Source organism: Cygnus olor, chromosome 6 (genome assembly GCF_009769625.2).
Source record: "Cygnus olor isolate bCygOlo1 chromosome 6, bCygOlo1.pri.v2, whole genome shotgun sequence".
Classification (NCBI taxonomy): domain Eukaryota; kingdom Metazoa; phylum Chordata; class Aves; order Anseriformes; family Anatidae; genus Cygnus; species Cygnus olor.
Genome location: NC_049174.1, coordinates 25605492 through 25630725, shown reverse-complemented (window position 1 = coordinate 25630725; position 25234 = coordinate 25605492). Strand labels below are relative to the sequence as shown.

The 25234-nt window shown below is 44.8% G+C and overlaps 1 protein-coding gene across 1 annotated transcript in view; it reads right to left on the bottom strand.

Moving 5' to 3' along the window:
* Positions 1-25234, bottom strand: part of SEMA5B (semaphorin 5B) — a 219402-nt gene that overhangs the window by 112935 nt on the left and 81233 nt on the right. Inside the window, 2 exon segments of the mRNA XM_040561085.1 lie at positions 9887-9986; positions 24946-25151. Coding sequence (XP_040417019.1) covers positions 9887-9986; positions 24946-25099 — 254 coding nt within the window. The 5' untranslated portion in view covers positions 25100-25151.

Below are 25234 nucleotides of genomic sequence, written 5' to 3'. Positions count from 1 at the left end.
GGGATTCAACTGTCACAGCGTAGATAATAAGAAAAATAATTAACAGAGCAGGGTCCTTCGGGCAATGCGAAACAAGACCCAGAATTATGCATGTGACAAACCTCGTGCTCCCTCCCGGTACCCCTGGGAGCCGAGTTCTGGGGCTGAACCTCGGGCAGGGAGCCAGCAGCTCCTGTCAGCTCTTCCCATCTTTGCTCCTGGAGGCCTCAGACGTACTTTGTACTTGCACAGTGCACGACAAACACAGCTTAGTCATGCTTCAGGACTCCCTGCGAGCTGGTTAGTATCATCCCCCCCTTATACTAACGGAGAAAATGAGCCAGAGAAAGGTTAAGTGACCTCCAAAGAACACAGCAAGGCAGCGATGGAATCGAGAGCAGAGCCCAGGGCTCTTGGCTACCAAATCTCACGCTAGATTACCGCACAGCATCTCTACGCAGGTCCAGCTGTGGCTGAACTTTTCAGATGGTTATCCACATCTCTGAAACAGCCGGCCATCCCAAGAAACCCTGCCCCTGCAGGATGATCTGGCCTTTGCTCTCAGAAGGAGTTAATTAAGTGCCTGCCCCAGTGTGACCTGACGATCCCTTTGCAAATGCTGCTTGAGAGATTCATTTGAGGGACCTCGTATACACCTGCTGGGGAAAAGGTGGTGAGCCAGCATCTCTCGCAGGCTGGATCCCTATTCACCAGTAATTTTGTTTCTATTGAAGGAAAACTTGTCCGGTCTATCATTCTTTCTTAAAAATCAATAGATGTTCATCAGAGAACCATACTAAATGGCATGCAGTAATATGATGCAGTTGCTGTATGAGCAATTGCTTTCCCCAAAGCAACATTTCTCCGCGATAAATCTAGCCGGAGCTAGAGGAGCATCCTCTTACAAGAGGCTCCTTATGCAAGCAGCATATCATTCTGATTAAGCAGCTTCCAAATTAAGCTAGGGTCACAGCTACCGTGTCTGCGTTGCCACTGTGTTTGCACACGAGGCCCATTTCGTACTTCTCAGTAGAAACAAGGATGAAAATCAAATCCCCCAAATTCCAGTCGGTGGAGGAGAGCTACCACCAGCTGTAGCAGCACCGGGTGCGTGACGCAGACGCGTGCAGTCTCGATGCTGTGCCAGCTCTTGGAGGAGCCAGAAGGGGCAGATGCGTGTGGCCGCAGACCATGCAGGACAACAGGACGGCTGTGGCACACTTGACCAACACCGATCCTCAGAAATCTGGGCTGTTGCTGCTGCTGGGGGGATCGCAGGAAGGGTTCAGCCCTTGAGCTGCAGCCGTGTCCCCCCTCACACACCTCGCGAGGGCAGCAAGCCGGGCTCGGCTGTCCCTGGCCCTCCTCTGCCGCGTGGTGGGAGAGGGAGAGGCACAGCCTTGCCCCGTGGGGTCCCGCTCCGTGGGGGCAGCACGTTGTCCCGTGCTCCCAGGCACTTTGAACCAGCTCTGGTCTGGAGGGGAGCAGCGTTCGCACGCTTTAGAGAACTGGGAAGGGGATTTTGTAAAAAAATATTGTTTGAACATATCTTGTAAAACGCAGGCTGATTTCCATAAATGTTTTTGTTACTTTTCTCTCTGTTTCAATAAATGAGTGTCTTCAAAACCCTCAAGATGGAACCCGAGCCAGATTTACAAAACTGGTGTGTGGGTTTGTTCCTGTTTTCCTGGAAGAGCGAGTCCATCTCTCAGACCATCACGTATTATCCCACACGCCACCTCAGCTCTCTCCTGACATGCGCCTGACAGCTCTTCTGTCCCTCTCTCATCCAGCTGGCAGAGTCCCAGATCACTTACAGCACCTCACGGTGGCCCCGAGCTGCATGGGGACCTTTCATCTCCTGTTTGCCCATCACTTCAGTGTCTTTTCCTAAGCCAAACTGTGAAATTCCTCTTCTGAGGCACTGAACATCGTTCAGATGCTCCCTGGCGGCCCCCCACCTGCCTGCTCGGGCTGACAAGCGTGCTCAGCTCTGTCACGCTCTCCTCAAACTCAGGATGAGTTCAACACAACTTAAATGGAAATACTGATCGAGTTGGCTGGTGAGATGAAGTTACTGCCAACCAATCCCTTCTTCTCACTGTGTTTTTCATACCTTTGCAGTGGCACAGAGCAGTGGGCTTTAGCACCTAAACATCTGGACATAAAGCGATATGCAAGTCGCTGTGGTAAGCCCTGCCATACAAAACTGACGTGTCACCAACTTAACCGGAGCAAAAGTCAGTATTTTCAGTACTGCCTAAGAAAAAGGCTCTGCAGTCCCATCCTCTGATGCTGTAAAACACATTAGGTCCAAACCTCTGAGGCTTTTGCCAAAATATCCTGACCTTGTGTTTGCTCGCACCCCGTGCTCTCAAATGCAATCTTTAAACTTAATTATTTTCAGCGTATTACTAAAGCAAGAGAGTCTCTCGTGGGTGGCTGCTTCTGTGATAGGGTACCACCAATTCTCATTTTATCTGCAATATGAGATACTTCGTGTGTCAGGCCTGTGACTGGCTGTGTAAGGATGCTTCCCGCCAGCCTGCACTGCACCAGGATTGCCTTTCGTGGCAGTAGCTGTGTGGAACCAGGTTATTCGCAGGACCAATTGTTTGCTCTGCTGACAAAGACGACAGACCCAAGAGGCTGCTGTCACCTCTCCTCCAGGTACGACACCAGGAACAAAGCCGTCTCCTTGCTCTCTTGCAGCTGCAACTTCTCCTGTGCATTGGCCAGGCCCAGCAACCTGGCAGCGCTGCAGTGTGGCATTTTATCTGATGGATTTATTTTGAGTAAATTAAAGTTCATGTTGTGTTCTCAAGCAAATGTACAAGTTTTAACTAAGAAAAAAACTTACACTTTGAACAAAATTTGAACCAGGCTCCAAAGTTCCCAGAATCCCATAAGCTATGAAAATTATCTTTTCGTTCTTGCCTGTCCACACCTTTTCCCTCCTTCCCAAGGGGTAAGCCAGGGACAGCACAGATTTGGGGTATGGCAAATTCAGACAGCCTGCAGACCAGCAGAGGAAAGCAAATTCCATAGGTAAGAAAGAGCCACACATCCCAGTGGGGCTTCACCCCTCCACACTTACACAAGGGCTGAACTGACCTCCTCTGGCACGATATCAGAGAGGAAAATCTCCCTCTGAACTATCCCAGGCTCAACCAGAGAGGTTAAAACCTGCACTTTAAATCACATTTTTATTCTCTGCACAAAGACACTGTGCACCCCCAATTATGCATTTAACTAGCTGTAATGTCTAATCACAGGTTTCTCACCTTCGCTGTATTCTTTCTCATGCAGGTCAGGCAATTTCTTCAAAAGACATCAATGGTCCTTTGAACGTATCTGTTGATTTCACAGACTGATATCCCCTTTTTTTCTCACACCGCCATGTTACCTGCCTCCCTTCACCCCCTGATACAAGGATGCAACTTTAATTTTGTCTGATACGAAGAATCAGAGTGAGAAAGGATGGCACCTGGTTTTTTTTGGTTTCTTCACAGCAGCCCTCTCAGCTACTCTCCTACAATCTGGATATAATCAAAAACATTATCATGCTCTTTGCTTGCTCACGTCCTCATTAATACCTCAACTGGCAAGGTAATTTCTCAGCCAAACGTGACTTGGTGGGGGATAAAGCTGACGTAAGACAGCGTGATACTAATGGGAGCCATCAGAACATGGCAGGAGCTCATCTCGGTCATATTGTCTCAGAAAAGCTATCGAGTCAAATTCTGCAGTCAGTGAAGAATGGCACATCATTCCTGGATGTAACAGGACACACTTGTGGTCTACTGAACCTTTGGCCATGCCCATGTGATCGTGCCCGATGTTAACTCGTTTGCATGTTATTCTCTCCACGCTATATGAGACTGGACTTCTCCAGCTATGCTGAAGATCTCCTGGAGCATTTTGTAAGACTTATGTCTTCTTTGGAGATGCAAGGCTGAGGGCAAGTGCCAGGTACTTGCTACTGCCAGGTAGAAACACGACAGTAAATGGTCCAAATCCAAACTCTGGCACAAATTTTCTGTAAATCCATCAGAAAACTTTGGCTATGTCCACACTAGCTAAGCAGAACAGTGCAGAGACCTCTGCGGCTGTGCAGACTTTGGATGAAGAGCAGCTTGCACTACCTCTGAGATCTACTATAAACTCACGTGTCTCAATATCACAGTGTTTTTCACAGGGCAGGCTTGCTCTTAATCCCTCTGGGCCTTGGATTCCCACCTACAGCGTGAAATTATTAGTGCTTTTCCACCTCACAGAAGCCCTGATTGTTTGGCAGTAGGAAGTGTTGTTGATAAAGTTTAGCCCAACGCTGATGCTCCAGAACTGCAGACCCACTCTGCCCTGCCTTCTGCCGCTCAGCCTCCTGGTTTGCACGCTGCCTTTTGCCCAGGCAGCACAATCTGCTGAGATTTGCTCTCTTCAGACTTCAGTGGCAGTCCAGATCTGGGTAGGATTGAAGGTGCCCAAGGGTAAGAGCGATATTTTCCAAGCGACACAGGTTTTGAGAGTTTTACTGCAGTGCTCTAGAGCTTTCTGCCAAGCAGGCAGGAAAGAGCCTGTGTTCAGCCAGAAATCTGCATGAAAGCTGGTGTCTGACAGACTAATCTATCATACACCGGAGAGTTTCAATAAACTCAGGATGCCAATCCTGCTGGTCGAGGATCTTAGACTATATTTACTATTTGCCATATTTCTGCAAGCTGCAACTTGAAGCAACTCTTTTGGGATATCAGTCCCTCCGTTCAGCCTTCAGCTCCTGAGCTAGTGTGATCCAGAGGTGTTTTGTGTTCATGCAGTCAGGAGCAAGACCAGCCAGGAAGGGGTGCTCCCAGGCTGCTGTGCTCCCCCTAAGGCCTCCTGTTCAAAGCCAAAAGCGATCCTTCCAACACTGTGTTTCACAGCCACAGTTAGAGGCAGAACTTTTGACCTGATCTGTAACCACCTTTGTAAGTGCTACAGCGCCTTCTCTGCTCCCCAGACTAACCCTACCTCCTTTCTCACGCCTACCTACTTGACATTAACAGGCACATTCAGTTCAGGTCTAAAACAAGTATGAAAATCGCCCCCTGCTAAAGCATCCAGACTTGCATCCCTAGCAGCTTGGTAGCTTTGATGCAGAAAAGTCCAGCAGCCCACAATGACGTGCACTTCACATGCCAGCTCTGAGTCCCTTGATGCAGCATTTGCTCACTGCCCTCTGCCTCCAGGAGATTTTTGGTCATGGCCATTTGTGACAAGGGCTCCTGAGCTTCAGCTCCCCATGCAACAGCCCCGAGAGATAATCCTTTCCCATCGCCTGATGGAGCTGACAGCCCTCTTGGCAGGCACAACTACGAGGACTTCTGGTCGTGACGCTCTCTGGCTGCTTTTCTACGGCAACACCTCCACTCGCTGCGAGTGGCCAGCCCTCACAGCCATGCCTCTCACATCCGCAGCCCCAGCAGGCTGCTGCCCCGAGCTGACACCCCCGCGGCTTCCTTCTGGGAGAAGTCAAATGTTTCCCCCAGGGTTTCCCAGCCACTCCCTGTGCTGCCATTTGTTTGGGTACCGTCCTCCTGTTGTCCAAGCTGTTTCCTTTCAGCTTGCTGGCGTGCCAGATTGTCACATGGTGTCTCGACCACGTTCCTTTAAATCTTTTATGTTCTCCTGGCCAGGGAGCTCTTGTGAAGCACGCTTTTCGGCTGGACTCCAAGCAGGGTCTTCCATATCAACATTTCTTTATTGGCTCCCACCTCTGCCCAGCCACTTAGGGGTCTCAGGTGGAGTGGTGGGATGTCACTGCTACACAAAACCCATCCTCCCCGGGGTTAGGGCACCCTGCCTATAGCACAGGTGAGAGAGCACAGCACTGCTTCTCCAGCATGCAGGTGAAATCACTGCCATGGGGAGCAGAGAAAGCCAGCCTGCCTCTGCTACAGACAAGGCAGGGAAGAAGGACGGGGGAAAGGGCAAAGGAAGAATGTCAGAGTTGAGCCAGGGCATCCTGCAGGAGTGGGGATGGAGGCTTCCTCCTGCCCCGCCACACCGCCTCTGGCATCCCTACCACAGCACAGGTACATTGGTGCAGGCAAAGGGGCCACAACCTGGCTGCTGCTGACAGCATCGAGGTCTGACCGTGAGCTACAGCAAGCAGACACCCTCAGTTCAAACAGTTGCATCTCTTAAGTCACCGCTTTTTAACACGGGTCTCTTTTGCTTGCCCATCGAGTTAGGAAATTCAGCCGATCTCCTTTGTTAAACCATTTATTGCAGAGCAGCTCATTCAAGCCGTTCTTCCCAGTCCATTCAGCAGCTGTACTGCTGACAAAAGAGCAGTGTCCCAGTCTCCCAGCCTTTGTTCTGGTACCAGAATTCTCTCTTCTGTGGCTCCTCTGCTGTGGCGGCATATATACAACTCGTGTCTATAATTCAAAACTATAGCTCATTATGTGACACTAATCTGCGAGAAACTGCCACCCATTTCCTCACCATTAATCTTTGATTTCAGATGTTTAGGTAGAGCGAATAGACCCTCAGTTAATAAAAGCAAATTGCTCACTGGGAATGCTGTGTAACAGAGTTAAATTTGAAATCTAATAATGGGAAAAAGATTGAAAGTAAAGACAATAAGCATTCCTGATCGTGCCATTAGAGAGGGATGGAAGTTTCTACATAGTCAAGGCTGCAATCAGTTTCCATTTCAGCTCCTTTATTGACTTTGCCTTGGAAGGTTTCTCAGGTCTGAAAAATTCAAGGCTTACTCTTGATGAAAAGAAGAAAGTGTTTTGCAAAAAAAGCAGGACAATTGGACAAAGTGGCATTGCAGATAGCTAGCACAGAAAAAGCAGGATTCGAGTTCCCCAAATGATCATTTTTTTAATGTACAGGGGATTTATATGTCTTGTTTTTTTGAGCTGTTCAGATCATATTTTCAATTTTTTTTCTCAGTAATAATGAGGTCTAGAAAATTGTTTTTTCTCCCATTAAAATAGGCTCAAATAGTAATCACATAAGCTCAAGAGCTGAAAAAAGCAGCAAATATTTCAAAACAATCACTCATTCAGAGAAGAAAAACAGTACATTAAAATACTAACACTACATTTTAAACAAAAACAAAACATGCAAGCTATGAGTCAAAATGAAGGTTATGAATTTTTGAAATGTGTGTTTTTATACTTAATGAAATGTGGCTCATAATATGGGCAGTGTGAGATTTACAATGTCCTAAACTATTCATATCCTTACTTGCAAGTGTTTGGATTTTACAAATGATGTGACAAGTAAATACGTTGCTTAGAAACCATGGTGGGCTTTTGAAACTAATTCTTTTGTTTCTGGGATTTTGACTTGGCAGGTGTTTGGTGCAGTGGAGTTATCAAACTCCTCTGGTTAGCACTCAGACAGCACCAGTCATTCGGGGAGGGCTCTCAGATAGCGATAAAGCTTAAAAATCTGCGGCTCGTGTTATTCCAGCCCCCTGCCTGCACAGTGTGCCCTCAATACCTCTTACAGTTTCAGTCATGCTGTGTCCAATTCCCCAAACCAAAAATCTTTGTGAGCCCCAGGATCTTCTTTTCTTCCAGGAAGCATTTTCTGTGAAGCTTGGAAATGCAGGATGAACTAAGCTAAGAGTTGCTGTGGTGAGCTCATACAGCTTTTAAATAGAGACAGAAAGAGCTAGTCTGAAATAATTTATAACGCTATCATCTAAGAGAATGATGTTAACCAGGAAATTGAGAAGTGGGAGTACTTATAAACTCCACCCTGATCCCAAACTCCTTCCACAACCCCAGAATAGCTGGTGTTACTACTAATATGATCTACAGTAGCACGTTTAAACATGGTTAACATTTAAATTTAGGTTTCATAAATTACACCCTGTTGAGATGGATAGAGACAGCTCCTATCTCTTTGAGGTATTGTTTCATTTGCAAATTCAGGCAGATGGTGCACGAGCAACTAATGACTCAAAAAATCACCCCTAAAAATAGTCCAGAACAAGGTGGGGATTTATCAGGGAGGGAGGGAACAGAAAAGCCTTTACTTCCCATTCCCATTTCTCTGGCACAGCTCCAGGAGCCCAGCTCACCCAAGGACCTGCGGTGCTGTGCAGAACAAGGACCCTGCCTGCACCCCATGTGCGTGCACCTCATGTCACGTAATGAGATGGTGAGGAGGGAAAGGGATCCATACTCCCCACCTACCCCACACCCAGGAAAAAAAAAAGCACCCTGGGAAACTGCACCTCCATTAACTCTATCAAGACTTGCTAGGCAGAACCGTGTGGCACCATCAAACTTGGAGAGTCTCCCAGTCAGGCTGGTCATACCTCATGAAAACTGACTTCTCCAAGCAAATTCTATAAATACTTGTCACTGGTTCCGCCTGGAGTAACCCGCCGCACTATATTGTGCTTCCAGCAGGAAGCCAAATTTGCTGTCATTCTGCTGTTTGTAATGATACTGTAGCCTCGTGTCTAACCGCACTTGTACAAACTCTTGTGGAGACAGAGCTTCCCTCCAGGATGTGTCGCGAGCGTTCGAGCAGGGGTGAAGCGTGTCACCGACAGCAAGGAGGAAACCTGCTGTGCAGCCGAATTATGTAAACCGTGAATTCCTCAGGGCGACGGGCCTGTGTTTGTACAACGCCTGGCAGAAGGCACCGTTCACGGCTGTCCCCAAAGCAATGCTGTTCTGAAGTAATAAATATTAATAATGGCTGGTTAAAGATTCCAGCGCAGGTAAAGCTGCAGCTTGAAGAGCAAAATGTTTCTGTATGAAAAGCAGGAGGGCCTCTGGCAATTTAAACTCTGTCAGACAGTGAAGTTTTAGTATTTAGTGCACAAACACAGAAAATTTATGTTAAATACCACTTCAGTTGTCTCTTTGGAGCAAAAAGACTCCCCTTCCACTAACACATCTTGCTTTCTCTTGTTCACTCCATGACTTCTTCCAGTCCTGCTCCTCACCTCCCTGTCCACTGGTGGGAAGAAAGCAGTCTCTTCCTGTTTTCACCTACAGCACAGGCGGCTTCCACAATGTTACCTGCTTCTAAATACTATATTTAAACTGCTGCTGCTGGCTGATTTGTTAGGCCATGCTTAGCTCTTTCTTTTTGGGTTGTCTTATCTGTTTATTATGCAATAAAAAATAGTTGCTGTGGGGGCTCATGATTCAACCACTCCTGACACGTATTATTTCACTGAACCATAGTTCTTTTTCCCGGTTACAAATGCAGCTCTAAATTTGTTAGAACTTGCCTATGCTTATATTGTGTTTGTGTTTTTACCCTTCTCCTACGGCATCCTAAATAAAAGTAATGTTTAAAAATAAAGGAAAATATATGCTAATTATATACGATGTGTTGGAACAACAGAGTTGCACCAAAATGCATTAGGTGGGGATTTGACTATGTCAGCGAGATGAAGTGAACAGGCTACGAAGCAAATTCTAAAAGAAGAGAGAAGAAAGCTATCACTCTTGCTGCCAAAGTCTCACTGCAGCTTATACAAAGGCATGTAGATGAACTTAATATAGACAGAAAGTGTGCCCATGGCAAATACACCAAAAAGCCAGATTCTGTTCTGGCAGAGTGATGGTGCAGAATAATTTACTAGAACTCTTCTAACATTCATGATACTGAGGGAGATGCCAGCACTCTGCTTCATTAACCAGTCATTTTGATTGCATCTTTTTTTTTTTTTTTAATTCTAGTAATTTTCTCTTCTTTGCAATTATACTAGGAGTCTAAATCCCTCCACATAAATTATAGCTTTCTCTTTGAGGGGGAGACTGGCCACATAAGCTGGAAACACACTCTCCTCTGAAGCCAGAACCTGAAGGGAAAGAGCTTGAGCAGCAGCCCTGGTTTAAAAAGTTTAAAAAGCTAATTAAAAGATTATCTTTACCTTGCTCCCACAATGAGCTGGTTCCTGTTGGCATCCAGTGCGAGCTGAGAAAAGTCATGCACACCTGGATAGGTGAAATTCGAAACCCAGGGCTTCAGATCTGCAATAAGAAGGAGAAAGCACAACACAATAAAGCTGCTCCAGAAGCAGTGAGTTCACCCAGACATCTACTAATGGATTTCCTACCGAGTTATCTGTCAGGGGAAGGTTAATTAATAATCTATTTAAAGGGTTTCTATTTATTCTGATTCTCCACAGAATGTGCAAAAACCGTACATAAACGCAGGGCTGTCTCAGCAGTTATTTTCACATCCAAAATGGAGTGTCAGCATTGGCTTCGGAGACAATGGCAGCTTGGTTTCACTTCAGTTAAAACTGGGGAGCCACTTCCAGTGCCAGGTTTAAATGGTGTAAAGGGACTAGGTTGGCTGCCCTAACACCTCCGTAGCCTGGCCTTCCCTGCTAAGCAAAGGGAAGCTGCTGTCCTCCTCCATGAAGAGAAGGTGGGGTCAACTGACTGAACACCAGGTTAGAGTAGAAATGATCTACACTCAAGACCTGGCTGCTCAAAGGACAGGCTTTACCTTCTCTTCCAGGTTTTAGGTTCTGTGCCAGGTTTCACTTTACCTAACATCTGACAGGGATCCCTGTCAATCAAATCCTTCCTTAACTAAGATGGGGAGGTGGGATCATCACAGCATCTTGGTAGCTGAGAATTGAGCGAGCTTGAAGCTGGCTCTATTAACCAGCTTGGATTTAACAACATGGCAGGTTAAACGCAAAGCAATAGATTTGACTATTCTCATGGAGACAAAACTCTTACAGAAGCCACATCTATTAACACAACATCAGTTGAGAGATGTAGGGCAGATAATCCTGATTTAATAAAAAATATACCTGCTTAAAGAAAAAGTTAAATCACTATTTTTTAGTGTACTCTCAGATGTGATGTTAGGGCATTCACAGAATTCAGTATTTCAATACAGTTACCAACTTCTACTTTGTGTGTATCACAGATCACAGAATTTCAGCCTCCCAACTTACACCTGTGCTGCATGGAATAACTGGGGATAGACTAACATGTATCTTCCAAAAGCCATCCAGCTTTACTGTGAGGACTTCTCTTGGAAATTTGTTCCATCTGTTAACTATTCTGTCTGTTAAATACATGGAGGATACCAAATATTTGAGGGAGCAAGGCACAAATGAGACCAAATTGGTCACGGTCTGGATGCAGAAGACCCACAAAGCGCAAAACCTTGAACCTGAAAGGTAATATCTTCTGGCCTCATGCCAACGGGACGTCAGTAGGCAGGCCGTGACCCAGCGATTCATAATAACAATGATGCAGCCAAGTTTAGACTCGTTCAAAAGAGCTCTGGAAAAACATGCTCCATTGTCATTTTATATCCCCCATGATGAGAAGTCGCACTGAAGGCAGGCAGGTTTGAACATCTTGGTATCGGCATTAGTTCTCTTTTCCACAGGACTTCTCTTTTCCACAGGAGGACAATGCTGATGAGGAATCTCATTGTTTGTAAGGCCTTTGGTGTCTTGGCAAGCTCTGTAGCATTACAAATGTCAAACGGTATAAAACCTTTGACATAGGGATATTTGTTGAGCAATCTTAAGTCCCTTCTCCTTTCAGGGATGGATGACAGCTAATCAGGCCCTTTGATTATCAAAACCTTAAAAAGACAGATATAATAAAAGCCCCCACTCTTCACACCACTTGTCCTACACTGCTTCCCAAGGCAGAACCTTGCTGTGTAGCTTCTGGCTTTGCCCTGGACACCACCACATTTCAATACACCTCCTGAGCCCCCATAGCACTGGGCTGGCCATCGGGCCTGATCCCATGTCCCACCTGACTTGACACTGTCAGGGCCTCTCTGACCACAAGACCTCCATCTGCACCAGATAAAAACCCTGTCAGCTGGAGCTGGAAGCTTCTAGCTCTTCTCAACATTCCTGTCATGCTACGTAGCCATTCACAACACGTGTACCTCCTCTGCTCTTCAACGAAAAGGCATGAGTTAAGGCATAACTCAGCCCGTCTAACCTTCAAGCATCTCCACCTCCTACACTCCTCTGGGACCCTTAATGATGTACTAGCACCAGGGAGGCACCGCAGTTTCACCTCTGGCATTCTCCTAACTAATGGGGCTCTGTCTTCTTTTCCTGTAGCTCTTTAGGTGCAGAGACATTTCTGAGGCAAGCAGCAGAACCGGCAACAATAACACCTTTCAGGCGGGTTAGCTGGCTGACATGTGCTGCAGATCTCCTGGCATTTCTGTTGGCTGATGGGGGTGGGATTAGGGGATTGCTATATAACGATGATACCTTTTAAGGATCCTACTTTTAGGCCACAATTTCTCTTGTCATTTTGCTTTCTCACGTACCAACTTTTTCCTACTAACTAACTCACTATTACAGTGCGGTGGCAGGAAGAAAATTTCTTCATCTCCTGCTCTAAGCAAAAGCTCCTCACTTCAGAGAGGTACACTCACCAGTCCATCCTTCTAATGGCAAGCGCTGACAAATTACAGGTAAAAATAATTAAAAAAAAAAATTAAAGGCAGTAGGTAGCTTGAATCCTTCCATGTTGGCTGAAATGTCAATCAAGCCAAGAAATAACAGGCAGTGTCTTGATTTCTATTACTACTGCAGGTGGTACAACTTATAAAGAAACCCTTCCCAGTTATTAAATTAAAGGCTTCAAGGCACGCATCCTCATAGCAAAATTAAGCTTTTATAGGCATGTAGTTGGAGATTATTAAACCCAGCATGGTCTCAGCTAACAATGCCTAAATGTGAGTTGTCAGAATTAATGCCAAATGGCACATTCTCCTTCTAAACCTTCTTTCTTCCTGTTAAAGGGAAGGGATAAAGTGGAATGGAAACATAGCCAGGACATGGGTCTTTTTTCATTCGATACATTCAAATCTAGTGCTCAGACCACAGGCATCCCTAAGGACAGTTCTTGCCTTTCATTTTGAAACAAGCTCAGTTATGCAAGGTAAGTGCTGCCCTGGGCCTATCCCATATTAGCTGAAGTTTACACATATGGACCCAATGAACTCCAGAGTTTACTTGTATTTGACCTTTCTCAGAAGGCTGATTTTTCCAGTGCTGACTCTTTAATTTGGCTGGAAACCTTCAGTGCTGGGGCATGTTTACATTTGCAAAAGTATCTGTTTAAAAACAGTATGAAAAATTAAAACCCAAGGCCCTGGCTTTGCATGTCGGCAGCAGGAGCGGAAAGCTAGGAACCACATAGCTTAGGGGCGAAATGCTCATCAAGGCCTCCTTTGTGCTCCTCATCTCTAATCATTTCCAGGGGGTTAAAGATCCCTGCTCTCACTTCCTCCACATTAGGACCGACAAACAACAGTTTAATAGCTTCCAACGCTGCCCAGCGCCAGCCATCTGATTCGGTGCCTCTGAAGCTCCCCGAGTGCAGCTCAAGGTGGTTCAGGTGTCCAGCTGCGAGAGCACAGGGCTCTGCAGGAAACGCGCGTCTGCAGGCACAGCTGTGCTCGGGCGTTCGTGCATGCAGAAGACAAGGTGAAAAGAGGCCCTCTGCCATTTCGGAGGGTGGTCTCTGCAGCCTGCTAGCGCACTGCTCCGCACCAGGTCCCCGAGAGCGCAGGAGCGGGACAAGGATCAGCTGCACGTATGCTGGCGTGCTGAGTTGTAGGAGCTGGGTTTAAGGGCCTGATCCAGGGGCTCTTCAAATCATTGGCAGTTTTCCACCGAGCTTGATGGGTTTTGGATCAGCTTCTAAAGACGTGGTAAACCTGGTAATACTTGAGCCTTCATCTCCTCAAAACCAGCTGCTCCCCACCTCACCCTTACGCTGTGTGTTTTGGAGGGAAGAAGTGTGTAAACACTGCGCTGAGACTTCCCTGCCTGAAGGACAGCACGTACTGCTTCATCACACTTGAGGCCACTTGTAGCTCCCTTCTCCAGCAGGCTGCAACAGCTCCGTGCAGCCAGCACACACCTCGCAAGAGCAGAGAGGTTAAATACCTGTGCCTTGAAATTGTAAAGCCATTGCAAGGTGGATGGGGCCTGGCTAACCACGGTGTTTTTCAAGAGTATCTCTTCTGGAGTAATTCTCAGCATGGGCTGCCCAGCCTGGAGCAAAAGAAGCTAAACAAAACAGACCAAGCACTCTTTGTGCAATGTAAGGATATATCCACATATAAAAACCACCCGCATTCCTATCTGAGCTAGCTTTGAATACCAGTGAGGCTGCATGAGCAAAAACCTCAGCTTGAATTGCTCATCCAAGTCTTTCTCCTGTGTTTTGGGCAGAGCTTGCAGCTCAACACAAATACCTCAGTGCCAGCTGCAAAGTCATTATCTTCATGGGAGCTAGCTCGATGAAAGCTAATTCAGGGACATCCACATGAGCCCTTTTCATTCTTTTGTGTAGCAGTGTAGTCACACATTAAGGGCGTCCACACATGGAGTTTTTTTGGAATAGCTCCTCATGACTAGTGCCAGGTATAGCCACTAGTTGTGCTATCATGTAGAAACACGAGTCTCCTGCTAAAAATGGGAGGACTGGGAGAAAACCTTCAAAGATCATAAAAAGACCTTAAGGGAGGAAGACAGGGAAGTTAAACATGAAGGAAGCTCCAGGCACTGCATTCCAGAAAATACAACCTGAACCAGATGAATTATGAAAAGCCCCTGAAAAATAAGCTGATTCAACAGTAAAGATTTGTGTAATGAGGTAGAGCATATGTACAGAATTGAGATCCTGCCAGACTCAATGGGCATAAGTAAATTACCTGTTCTGCAGCATTCAAACCTATTTTTGTGCAGTGTTAACTTGACCACACATGAACGCTTCCCTTACTGACTCAAGATGGTCTCTTAAAAGTTCTCTTAACTCAGCTTACTACTTTATGGCATATTTAATTTCTGTATTTGAGCGTTTCAGCATTCATGGGGAGGCCAGATGACAGTAATGACTTCTGTAACTGTACAACCTTCTCTTCTTTTGATTTATTTCATCCCTGGCACAGGACAAACCATCTTCAGCAACTGGTAGATACTACAGTTTGCAAGTACCCAACCACTTAGATCTTTTCCAGACTACCCTCTAGCCTGGAGGACTCTCAGTGTTGGATCCCAACAAATGACCAACAGATAGATGTAAATCACTTTGTAATGTAAGGGAAAGTTTCAGGCTGTCTTCTTGGTATACGCTGATGAAATGATCCCTTTTCAGAATTAGACCTACTATCTTAAATCTATTCGCTTGTCAAGGCCTGCAAAGTCAGATCATCCTCTGCATCAATTATCCTCAGATAATATTCAGAGCACTTTCCACAAAGCAGACTGTAGCCTGCTACGAGTGAGGTCGCGGTTTCCATTCTGTACGGGTCACCGACCAGAACCCATAGGTGACAAAGCAAGCAAGGTTGCAACCAAAGATCAGAAGGCTAATGACTACCCATGCTACCACCTGTCTTCTCAAACACAGCAAGTGTGGACACCTCCAATGATGCATAAAAGTTACTGACAACTTACAGCATTATCTTTATTAGACTGGCAATGAATCATATTTTAATATCAGCCTCATTTTAAATTTTAGCTCTCTGTTGTAGGTCACACCACATGTTAGTGCAATAGTCTTTGAAAATGTTTCACTCCTACCCCATGCTGAGATGTAGAAAAAAAGGCTCCACAACAGAAAAACACCCCACAATTCAGCAAAATTGTCTGGGGAAGGAGAAATCTTTTGATGCGCGGGCAGAGCTGAGCAAACAAATGTGTCAGCACTCAGAGCTCAACTTTACTCAGGAGGCCAGAAAACTCAAGCTGGCTTTACCCCAAAAATCCTCCTACACATGCATATCACCCTGCTGCCTTGTCTTCCCATCACCACCTCCACCTCATTACTGGTATTCTCTCGTTCTTTAACCTGAGCTGTTGAAATCTTTAATTGTACATTAAATATGTCCTAATCCCAACTGCTGCAATATCCAGCTTCATTGCCTTCCTAAATCTCTGATCTCCGCTCATATATATGAGGACTCCGAAGGCTGCTGGCAGAGTACGCTCCCTTCTATAAAATGGATCAACCCCACACCATGCCATAGCCAGCTGTTTCCTTATCTCTGCCCTCAATATCCAAATCCAATTTAGATATCCTTCCACCTGTCTCATTTTCATGGTTTCACTCAGTTTACCCATCTTACTATTCACCACTCCTGTGACCCCTGCTTTCTTCTCTAGCAGTCTTTACCTTCCAGCTGTGTTTCTACCTCATTTCCTGTCCACTCATTCAATTCTTTCTGTCTCAACCAACTACAAGACTCCCAGGATGAGAGAAACAATGAGCTAACCCACCAGTGGCGAGTGCCACCATGACTGCTGAGTGAAGAGAACCATTTCCTTTCGAGGAGATCCAAGAAGCGCAAGTGTTGCCCTCTCCAACCTGTCCAAGAGCACATGGATAGAAAATGACTGGAAGAAAAAAGAGTAAGACTTTCTCTCTTGGTATCATGAAAGAGAGAACAGTCCCATCTCTCAACTATCAAGCAAAGGAAGGAGGCTTTGCTTCTTACCACCCTGAAGGGAAGAAATGAACTGAAGACCCAGGTAACCACAGTGATCATATTAACCAAGTCATGATATCATTTAAAATTGCGTCATATCTAGATGATTTTATGCTGTCTCTTCACTGCCTACACGTCCTCCTTGAACTGACCTTGAACTGTTGAGTGTCTTTCGCCCAAGAGAGAAATGACACCTGGAGATGTAGGCACGGTTCCAAGTACCCAACACCGCTAACGCTGGAGTCCTCTGTCTTGGGGAAATCATGAAACCATTTAGCGTCTCATGGTTTTAAATTGTTAAATAGGTTTGGTGATACTGGCTAGGCCATCCACGCCTCATTATCTGTAAAGCACGCAACGTGCAGGAGGCACTGACTGCTGCTAATGCATACTGAGCATATTTACTCCTTGTTTTCTAAATTTCAATCATTTCTTCAAAACAAGTGCTGCTAAATTGTTTCAATATGGAGAAAGAAGAACATAGTCCAAACCTAATTTTTGCAAAAGTACAATTATGACTGCTTGTTTATTTACTTTTTTATTATTAATATGGAGCAGCTGGAAAAACACACTTGTCTGTCAGGAAGAACCCAGGGATTCAATCCCAGATAAAGAAAACACCAGATAACAAGCACGAACCGGTGCTCACTCCCAGTAAGGGACATTTCGCTGTTATGCTGTCCTGGGGGTCCCCCAAGGAAGGAGATCAAAGGACTGTGAGTCACATTCCCGTTTCTTCACATTTCTGCAGTTCTTCCGTACTTCTGCTCCACCAGAGAGGCCACTCTTGGCCCATTCTCTCTCTCTCACTTGGGTTCTTCTCACCTATCTGCACATGGTGAAGGGCAGGCAGAAGTCCAATCGAGCCGTACTCCCAGGACAGCCAGACAGCAGGAGTGTGCCCCATCACAACCTTGTGAAACCACACTAACCAGTGCCACACACAGCCCCGCTGTTAGCTCCCCCCGAGCTTTCTTGTTTTCTTACGAATGGTGCAGCGTTTAAGTATCGTGATCCATTGTTTACCGAGACGAGCCCTGCAGCTGTCACGCAATCTCCCTCGCTGAGAACGATAAGGTGAGTGCTCATGCATCACTTGCAGCTTCCTGTGGCATTCTGATCGGTATAATCCCTCTTTTCAGACAGGAAAGCAAGCTGCATCTTGGCTCCTACAGCCGTTACGGTCTGATGGAAAAAAACCACTCCTTTGTCATCGTTCAGTCATCGTTCAAACCACCTCCTCCACATCTGGAGGCAGAATTTTTTTTTTCACTGTCCTTACGTTTATATGTCTACATCAGACACTTGTGCCAACGGAGATGGTGCAAGATTCAAGACAACTGTTTTCACGGCGAGAATATTGAGAATATTTCATGGCAGGATATTGAGAGAGGGCAGAGAAATGATGACTGAAGTCTCCTTGAGTTTCACACGCAGGTATGCAGATCTGCCACAGAAGCAGATGTGTCTGATTCTGACGAACAGAAGTTGACCCTCTTTGCCAGATCACCAGAGACTGAACTGGAGATAACAAGTCAAATGTATAATCTGTACATTTTAGCTAGCTGTACCTCTGAGGGCTCCTATTTTCTGTGGACAAAGGTCCCATCTTGAGTCAGTTACAACAATGAATCAGAGCAGGGGCCGTAAAATCCTTAAAGAGTTTTGAAATGAACCTGTTCTCATAAGGATCAGTGTTTTTAAATTGGAAGCTGTCTGATAATAGTATGGGATTATCAAAGACCACATTTCACTGATGACCTGCACCTCTTCATTAATGTGCTGTGAAACAGAGCAATCCCCGTGTATAAAACACAAATCGGAATTTTGCAACTCAAGCACTCTCATTAAAAACATTCTAAGGATTGCCCAGTGCTAGCAAAAAGGAAAGGATAGGTGATATGTAAAATCTGAGGGTTTTTAGGCCAAAGCACAAAGGTTTCTTCAGGATTTTATCTGCACCTCCCAAAGCTAGAAATGATCACAAAAACCTCTAACCCAGTCCACTGTGCATTACAGATTACAGACTCTCATGCAGATAATCCTACATCAAGCCCAGGAACACAGTAGATTTCTTATCCACTTGATTCAGCCATGCTAGAAGAACAGGTTGACCAGCTGGACCAAAGGTTGCTACCTAGGGAGCTCCCTAGGAACAGCATTACATAGACTTGATATTTCAGTTCTGTGCACTTTGGCTGTGGCCTTGTTCAGCACATAAGCACACACTTGGTTCCAAGTCCACAATCCCGTTGACTTCAAGGTGCATGGAAGGTTTTAAGAGAACAGGATATATTAATACTCATCAGAAGCTTACGTGCTCAAGAAACGAGGTCTGCCATAGCACTGACTCACAGCTTATTCAGTTACGGAACTAGACAAAGTAAACGCTAAAACTGCAAATGAGGTCTCTGTAAGGCATGTTTTTGTTTGCACTGAAACACAGAAGAAGATAAGCACTTTGCTTTGCTTCCCACAATGTTTCCTTTCTCCAAAGCAGTGCTGTCTGGGATCTGAAGAGAGGCAGTCCACTTCTATGGCCTGCACTCAACCACTGTACCAGAGGAAGGACCAAGCACATGGAGCCCCTTGTCTCACTTACACTGGAAAATATAAATAAGCTCCTCTGCTGCTGCTCAGAGGTTTTCATGCCCTTGGTCCATGCCTCCTACCTTGATGACATTCTGTTCATCCACACCGTAAGCCCACCTCACTCAGTCCTGCTACTGAGGATACTTCACCCGAGCTACCATACCTCATGAAAGCTCCATCTCCCCCTGCTCCTCTATTTGAGTTACCCAAAAACTTTGCCTCCTGAAGCTCCACCATAGTCTTCCTTTTCTCTCCTTCTTGCCAGTGATTCACTCTGTCTAAAGCCTTTTGTGAATGAAGGGCACTCTTCCAAGACCCCCCTTCTCCTTGAGGCCTGAAGGAACGGCACACTGAATCATTTCTTCAATCAAATTTCATTGCACTCATTTGTGAAGTGCCTTGGACATCGTTAATGGGGAAGTGGCAAAGAACTAGCATCATTATTGTTATAATTATTATTACGGAATGAAAAATATATTAAGAGCTGTTGGGTGTAATTTTCAGAAGTTTTGCCTGAGAGCAAATTACTTCCCTAACCACTGTATATTTATGGCTTTATTAGTCATAATTTTTAAACAAATTCTAAATCAACCCTAAAGAAGAAAATATCAGCTTCATTTGCCACAGTTCCATTTTTCAAGATTAAAAAGAAAATTGCCACAAGGCTTGCTTAATGGAAACAAAATCTAAACTGAAATGCACTGAAGGTCAAATTTCCTATAGCATCCCAATCTTATGCATAGGATACCACCAGTTACCGGTCAGGACTCCATCATTTGTTACGTTTGGGCTCCTCGTGTGGAGACTCAAGGGCAGCAAGGCTATGAGCTAGAAGAGCCGTAATGCATTTGCCTTCCCTTTAGCGTTTAGCCAGATACACTTCTCAGACTTCACCCCACAACCTTCATCCACTGTTACCTAAAGTTTTGGTTTGGATTCTCAAAATCACACTTGCTCAAGAAAAGTTTAAATCTTTATCAGAATTTCCTAAGGGGCTTTCTTAGCTGACTTTTGGAGCGGGCAGATGCTAATGTGTTTTGTGGTGGTGTTTTTTTTTTTTCCCTTCCATCAATGTACAGTAAAGGGAATAACGTATTAGTGACCAAATCAAAAATAGTGGGGGTGTTTGGTAAAACATCAGGAACCTTCAAAAGGAATAAATCATACCCTATTATCCTTCAGCCCACAAAGTTAAAACAGCTTTTGCTTTCAATACAACAAGCAAACACTTAACTGCTCCCCGCAGATCTCAGAGTTTGAAGCTGGCCACATTTCAATAAAATGTTGTTTAAAGAAAGAAAATATTGAGAAAATATATAGCAAGCAACATTCAAGCAACCTGAATCACATTCATCTGGTAAGAGGCAATAATTACAGTCGGTCTGAACTGAAATCCCAGATTTAAACACTCTCAAACTAATACATTTTAAAAACCTGAGGCAACAGACAGAACAACTTGCCTGCATTTAGCAGAGATTGAGAAGCAGACAATGGCCAAATGCTGCATGCCCAGAACTCACACCAGCAGTGATGATACAGGCTGCCAAGCTGAGATTTGCAGTCCTGAGAAGATCTGGGATATAAGCTACTTAACCAAGTGCACCTCTCTCCTATGCTTCAGCATGGGATTACCTGAGGTGTTTCTGGGGACAAAGAAAGGCTGCAATTACCAAAGCAGGGGAGCACAAATGATATTCTTTCGGCTTACACAAACTGCCATGACCCAGGGGAGAAAGCACTGGCAGACAGAACAGAGAAGGACCTGGGAGTCTGTCACAGTTTTTTTTTTTCCCTTTTTTTTTTTTTTTTCTGAGCACAGCGATTTAATGGATAAAACTAAAGAGAAATAAATAATGGTACGAACTGCAAGTGAAAACCTGTCTACAACTCATTTCCAGTTGAGCTGTGAACATCCAAGTGATTCATATAACACAGATGAGTTTGCAAACTTTTAAGCACTTCCCTGGTAAACAAGCTGAAACCAAACTCTCCACCCATTACAAACTTATATGCACATGTCAGTCATGGCTCTGGCTCCTGAAACAACAGATCTTATACAGTATTGCCATGGCAAAAGATGTTTTTGGCTTTCCCAAGGGGCATGTTACAAAGGGAGCTCCAAAAGTCTTTAATGAATAACAATTTAATGACTAACACAGCTCTATGTCTAAGGAGCAGCTGTATAATAACGATCGTGTTAAGAAACGCATCTGCATGGCAAGGGCATAGCCCAGTCGCCGATGCAGGGACTGATCTCTTGATTATAAGATACACATGGAGAAGACTAGAAAGATGATCACAACTGGAAGGAACCTGAAACATTTTCTCTGGTTTTAGGCTTACCAGCGTGGTCTACACTGGAGCTGTGCTGGGATGATGTAATGTTTGTTTAAATGGGACATGTACGCATGTGTGCATGCATGCATAAATATAGAAGGACGCACTAAGAATATTTATGACTTGTTTCACTAATTTCTCAACCCACTGAAAAACAAACAAGCATGCAAGATCCTTAATGTAGCTACCCACTCACAGCCAAACAGGTAATAAGACCCCAGAAACAGGCTCCTGGGAAGTAAAAGATCATTTTCATATTGATCTAACAAGGGAAATCAAACTTTAACCAGATTTCCTATAAGCACAGAGTAGAACAATCTAATTATGAAAAGCCCGTACCGGTTATGTTATTATTGTGGGTGAGCTGTGCAGTGAACATCATTTATAAGCCCCAGAGAAACCGGAGCACCCCTGTGTTAGCCTGGTGCCATACAGACACACAGGACAGCGCTCACAGCACAAATTCTTAACCTGGCCCCCTCAGTCAGTATGCGGTCTGCTAGGACAAACTGTTCAGCCCACAGCCCATTCCCAGCCCCCATCTCACCTGGCAGTGCAAACTTTGACCTTGAGCATGCAAAATAAGGACATTTAGGACCAGAATTTAGGTCCCTGGCTTGTCTAGACCATTTTCTCTAGGTCACAAGTAATGGCAGGTGGTTTGGGGAATGGCCTCTGTAAGGCAACAGATGTGTCTTCAGGTCCAAACACAGCTAAAATAAAACCTTTCTGCATATGTAGACTCCTTTCTGCTTAAATGTGCTGTATTCTCTCTTTCTTACCCCTCCCATAGCAATACAAAGAGATGTGTGCTCAAACAGAACATTGATTCATGCAGGTGAGCTACAGCAAACAAGAGATGACACACAGAAAATCGAGAATTCTCAGAAAAGAAGACAGAAAGGAGTTTTACTTGGATTCTTCCATGATGAGGATATTATCTAGCAGACCTCCACCAGGGGTGGATGTTAAGAATATCATAGTCTGGAGGAAAAGTACAATAAAAAGAGAGGCTGAGCATAAGCAAGGTGGGAACTGAAGGCTGGAGAACTCAAAACATGTTCCAGCAACCCCTTTGTCTTGCAATGGGAAGCCTGGACAGCAGTGCTGTGAAAAAGAAGCTCTTTGACTCTTTTGTGACATAAATTGTTTTGTTAGTCTGTTCATTCTGACAGTAAATTAATGCAACCCGTATGACTGAATGGTCTGGGGCCTTATTTATTATTGCCACCCACCCACTGAAGATTGCTGGTGCCAAGTAATGCTCTCCCCTGGCAGCAGGAGCAGCAGCAGAGCGGCTGCTGGGGTCACTCTTGCAGTTGTTGGCTCGGCGCTCCCATTGCATGGCAGGTTGTGATCCATGGGATGATGTATTTGGAGACCCACAGGAAGCCCACAAGGCACACAATTAAGCAGAGAGACATCCTCAGAGCAATCCACAACAGCATGTAAGATGTAAATTTCCCTGCTGGTCCCCTCCTTGCAGCCTAAACCTGCTTGTGCTGGTGTCAGAACAGGGTACAGTTTTAAGGTAAATTATGTTACAAACTGAGATGTGCCTGGAGGTGTGAGCCCTCTTCCACAGAACATAAATACCATGTGCAGTGGAAACAAGGTGCCTTTAACTTTATTTCTATGTATTTTCCATCAGCAGAGAATACAGGATTAGGCTGTATCATGAACAGTCCTGAGGAAACAGGTGTTGAGGATAACCAATAACCATGACTCTAACTTGGGTTAAGAGCTTATCATTTGGGTTTATGATAATCTGGGGCATTTTCTTGATGTGTATGAAATTCCAATCCTTTTTTCTTTTCTATAATTGGGAAGTTCTAATTAACTCATAACTGGCTTTGCCTTCTATCATTAAAGGCAGGAAGGGAATGAGAACAGTAAAAGGGGAGGAGTGAAAAAATCTTGCCTGATTTAAACAAAGCAAATTGGCAGATCATGAGTGTATTTACATAGCCATCACTTCTGCAGAGAAGTACACATACTGAATGCCAAAAATGCCCACCTATTCCTCAAAATCAGGAACCGGGACGCTAATATTCCCTGTAGAATGATTTATCTGAGTGCTGGATCCCACAAACATGTATTCTGTAAACTCAAAAAAGTTTGGTGCTCCTGGCTAATAGGAAGAGCATGCACTTTTTCTCACTTTTTTTATCAATAACATCCTCATCATTGTATGATCTATTTAAATATCCAACTGAGTACCAACACGTTTTTAACCGCAAGGGTTTCTCCTTTCACCCTCCCTCGTTTAACAGATGGCCAGACTTATTTAGCAATTAAAATCAAGGTTTATTTACCCACCAGAGCAAGGTTAGAGCCAGTGCCGTATCATGTAGGCTTAAAGATTTTGTTAATTTACTTTAATCCATTTAAACCTTTAAAGCACAGGTAATGGAAAACAGACAAGAAACCTTTACACTTTCCAAATGAAGAGAGAACAGTTTCTTCCTCTCCAAAGAAGAGTAAAGCTCTCCAGAAGAACCCTGAAAGGTCAGCAAGGAAGCCTTTGACTGCTTTCTTCCTGGAAACCCTATCTCAAAGGTCACAAAACCACTGCTAAATTGCCTTTAGTAAAGAACCTAACTAGAGACACACTGCAAGGTACTTAATTGCCTTTAGCAAAGAATGTAACAAGAGACGCATTGCAAGGCCTTAAGTGGGAACCAAAATCAATATTTCAACATTTAGGAGGAAACCACTTCTAGCAAGGAGATTCAGCAGCTGATGATGCTGGCATACGGAGCTTAATGCACAAGGCTGGGGTGAATGCAGAAATAATAAATATTAATACCAGCATCATGAGCTAAGTGCCATGTGGGTGCATGGACGGGTTGGACAGACAGCAACTTAGGGGTACACAGACGTTCATGGAAAATACAACTGGGATAAGAACAAGGGTAATTCCAAGTCACAAAGGAACAGTAAAAGGATTGCCCACATTTTTGTGTGGTGCAGCAGGACACTGCAGTACAAAGGCTCCTTCTTACATTCTTAAGACCTTGTCGAGTGTCCAGGTGAAAGACAGAAAAACTACTGGCAGAGGTGATAAATAACACACACACACACAAAAAAAAGGCAACAAAAATGTCAGTCACTTGCTGCGATTTTAAATCATTTTACTTCTCCTGCATTCAGAGATGTCCAAATTCTCTCTCACTTTCCACTTCTTATGCAACTGGATCCAGCCAGCCATGAGAGGTATATAAAACACTACTGAATCCATTTAGAAGAAAGGAGACTGAGATACAGTTTCAACACAGCACAAGGTTACTGGGAGGCTGTAGCAGAATTGGAAGTGGAGGTTCTTAGACGAGTAGTCCCTAAGCTGCCTGAATTATGTGACTGCTATGAAACCTCAGAGTGAAAACCCTGCAAAGCATCAAAGCGAATGTGATTCACCAGCCCACTTGCACTGGCCTGTGGATAGCAGGTGTATGGAAAAGCACCAGCTAAACCATCATCCATAACAACACCAGGAAGGACTTCAAAATGGATCATCCTACTGGAACTTGAAACAGGAATAGAAGCTCTTACCTTCAAAAGCAATCGTGGGGTGTTCTTTCCTGACACACTGCTGATGTTCAGCTTCAGAGTATTCAGGTACATTCTGTGATGCTGAGAGATGAAAAGCAAGAAGAAAAAGGCTTGGCAATGACAGGGAAATGGCCTTTAATCTTGAAACAACCATGACTGAAGGGCGGTCGCAGATCTAGCTTCCAAGGTAGGCCCAGGGAGGATACCTGAAACACAAATAATTCCACTTTCAGAAAGATGAATGCTTATCCAAAGTGTGTAACATGGGTAGAGAAGGGTGGAGTTCCCC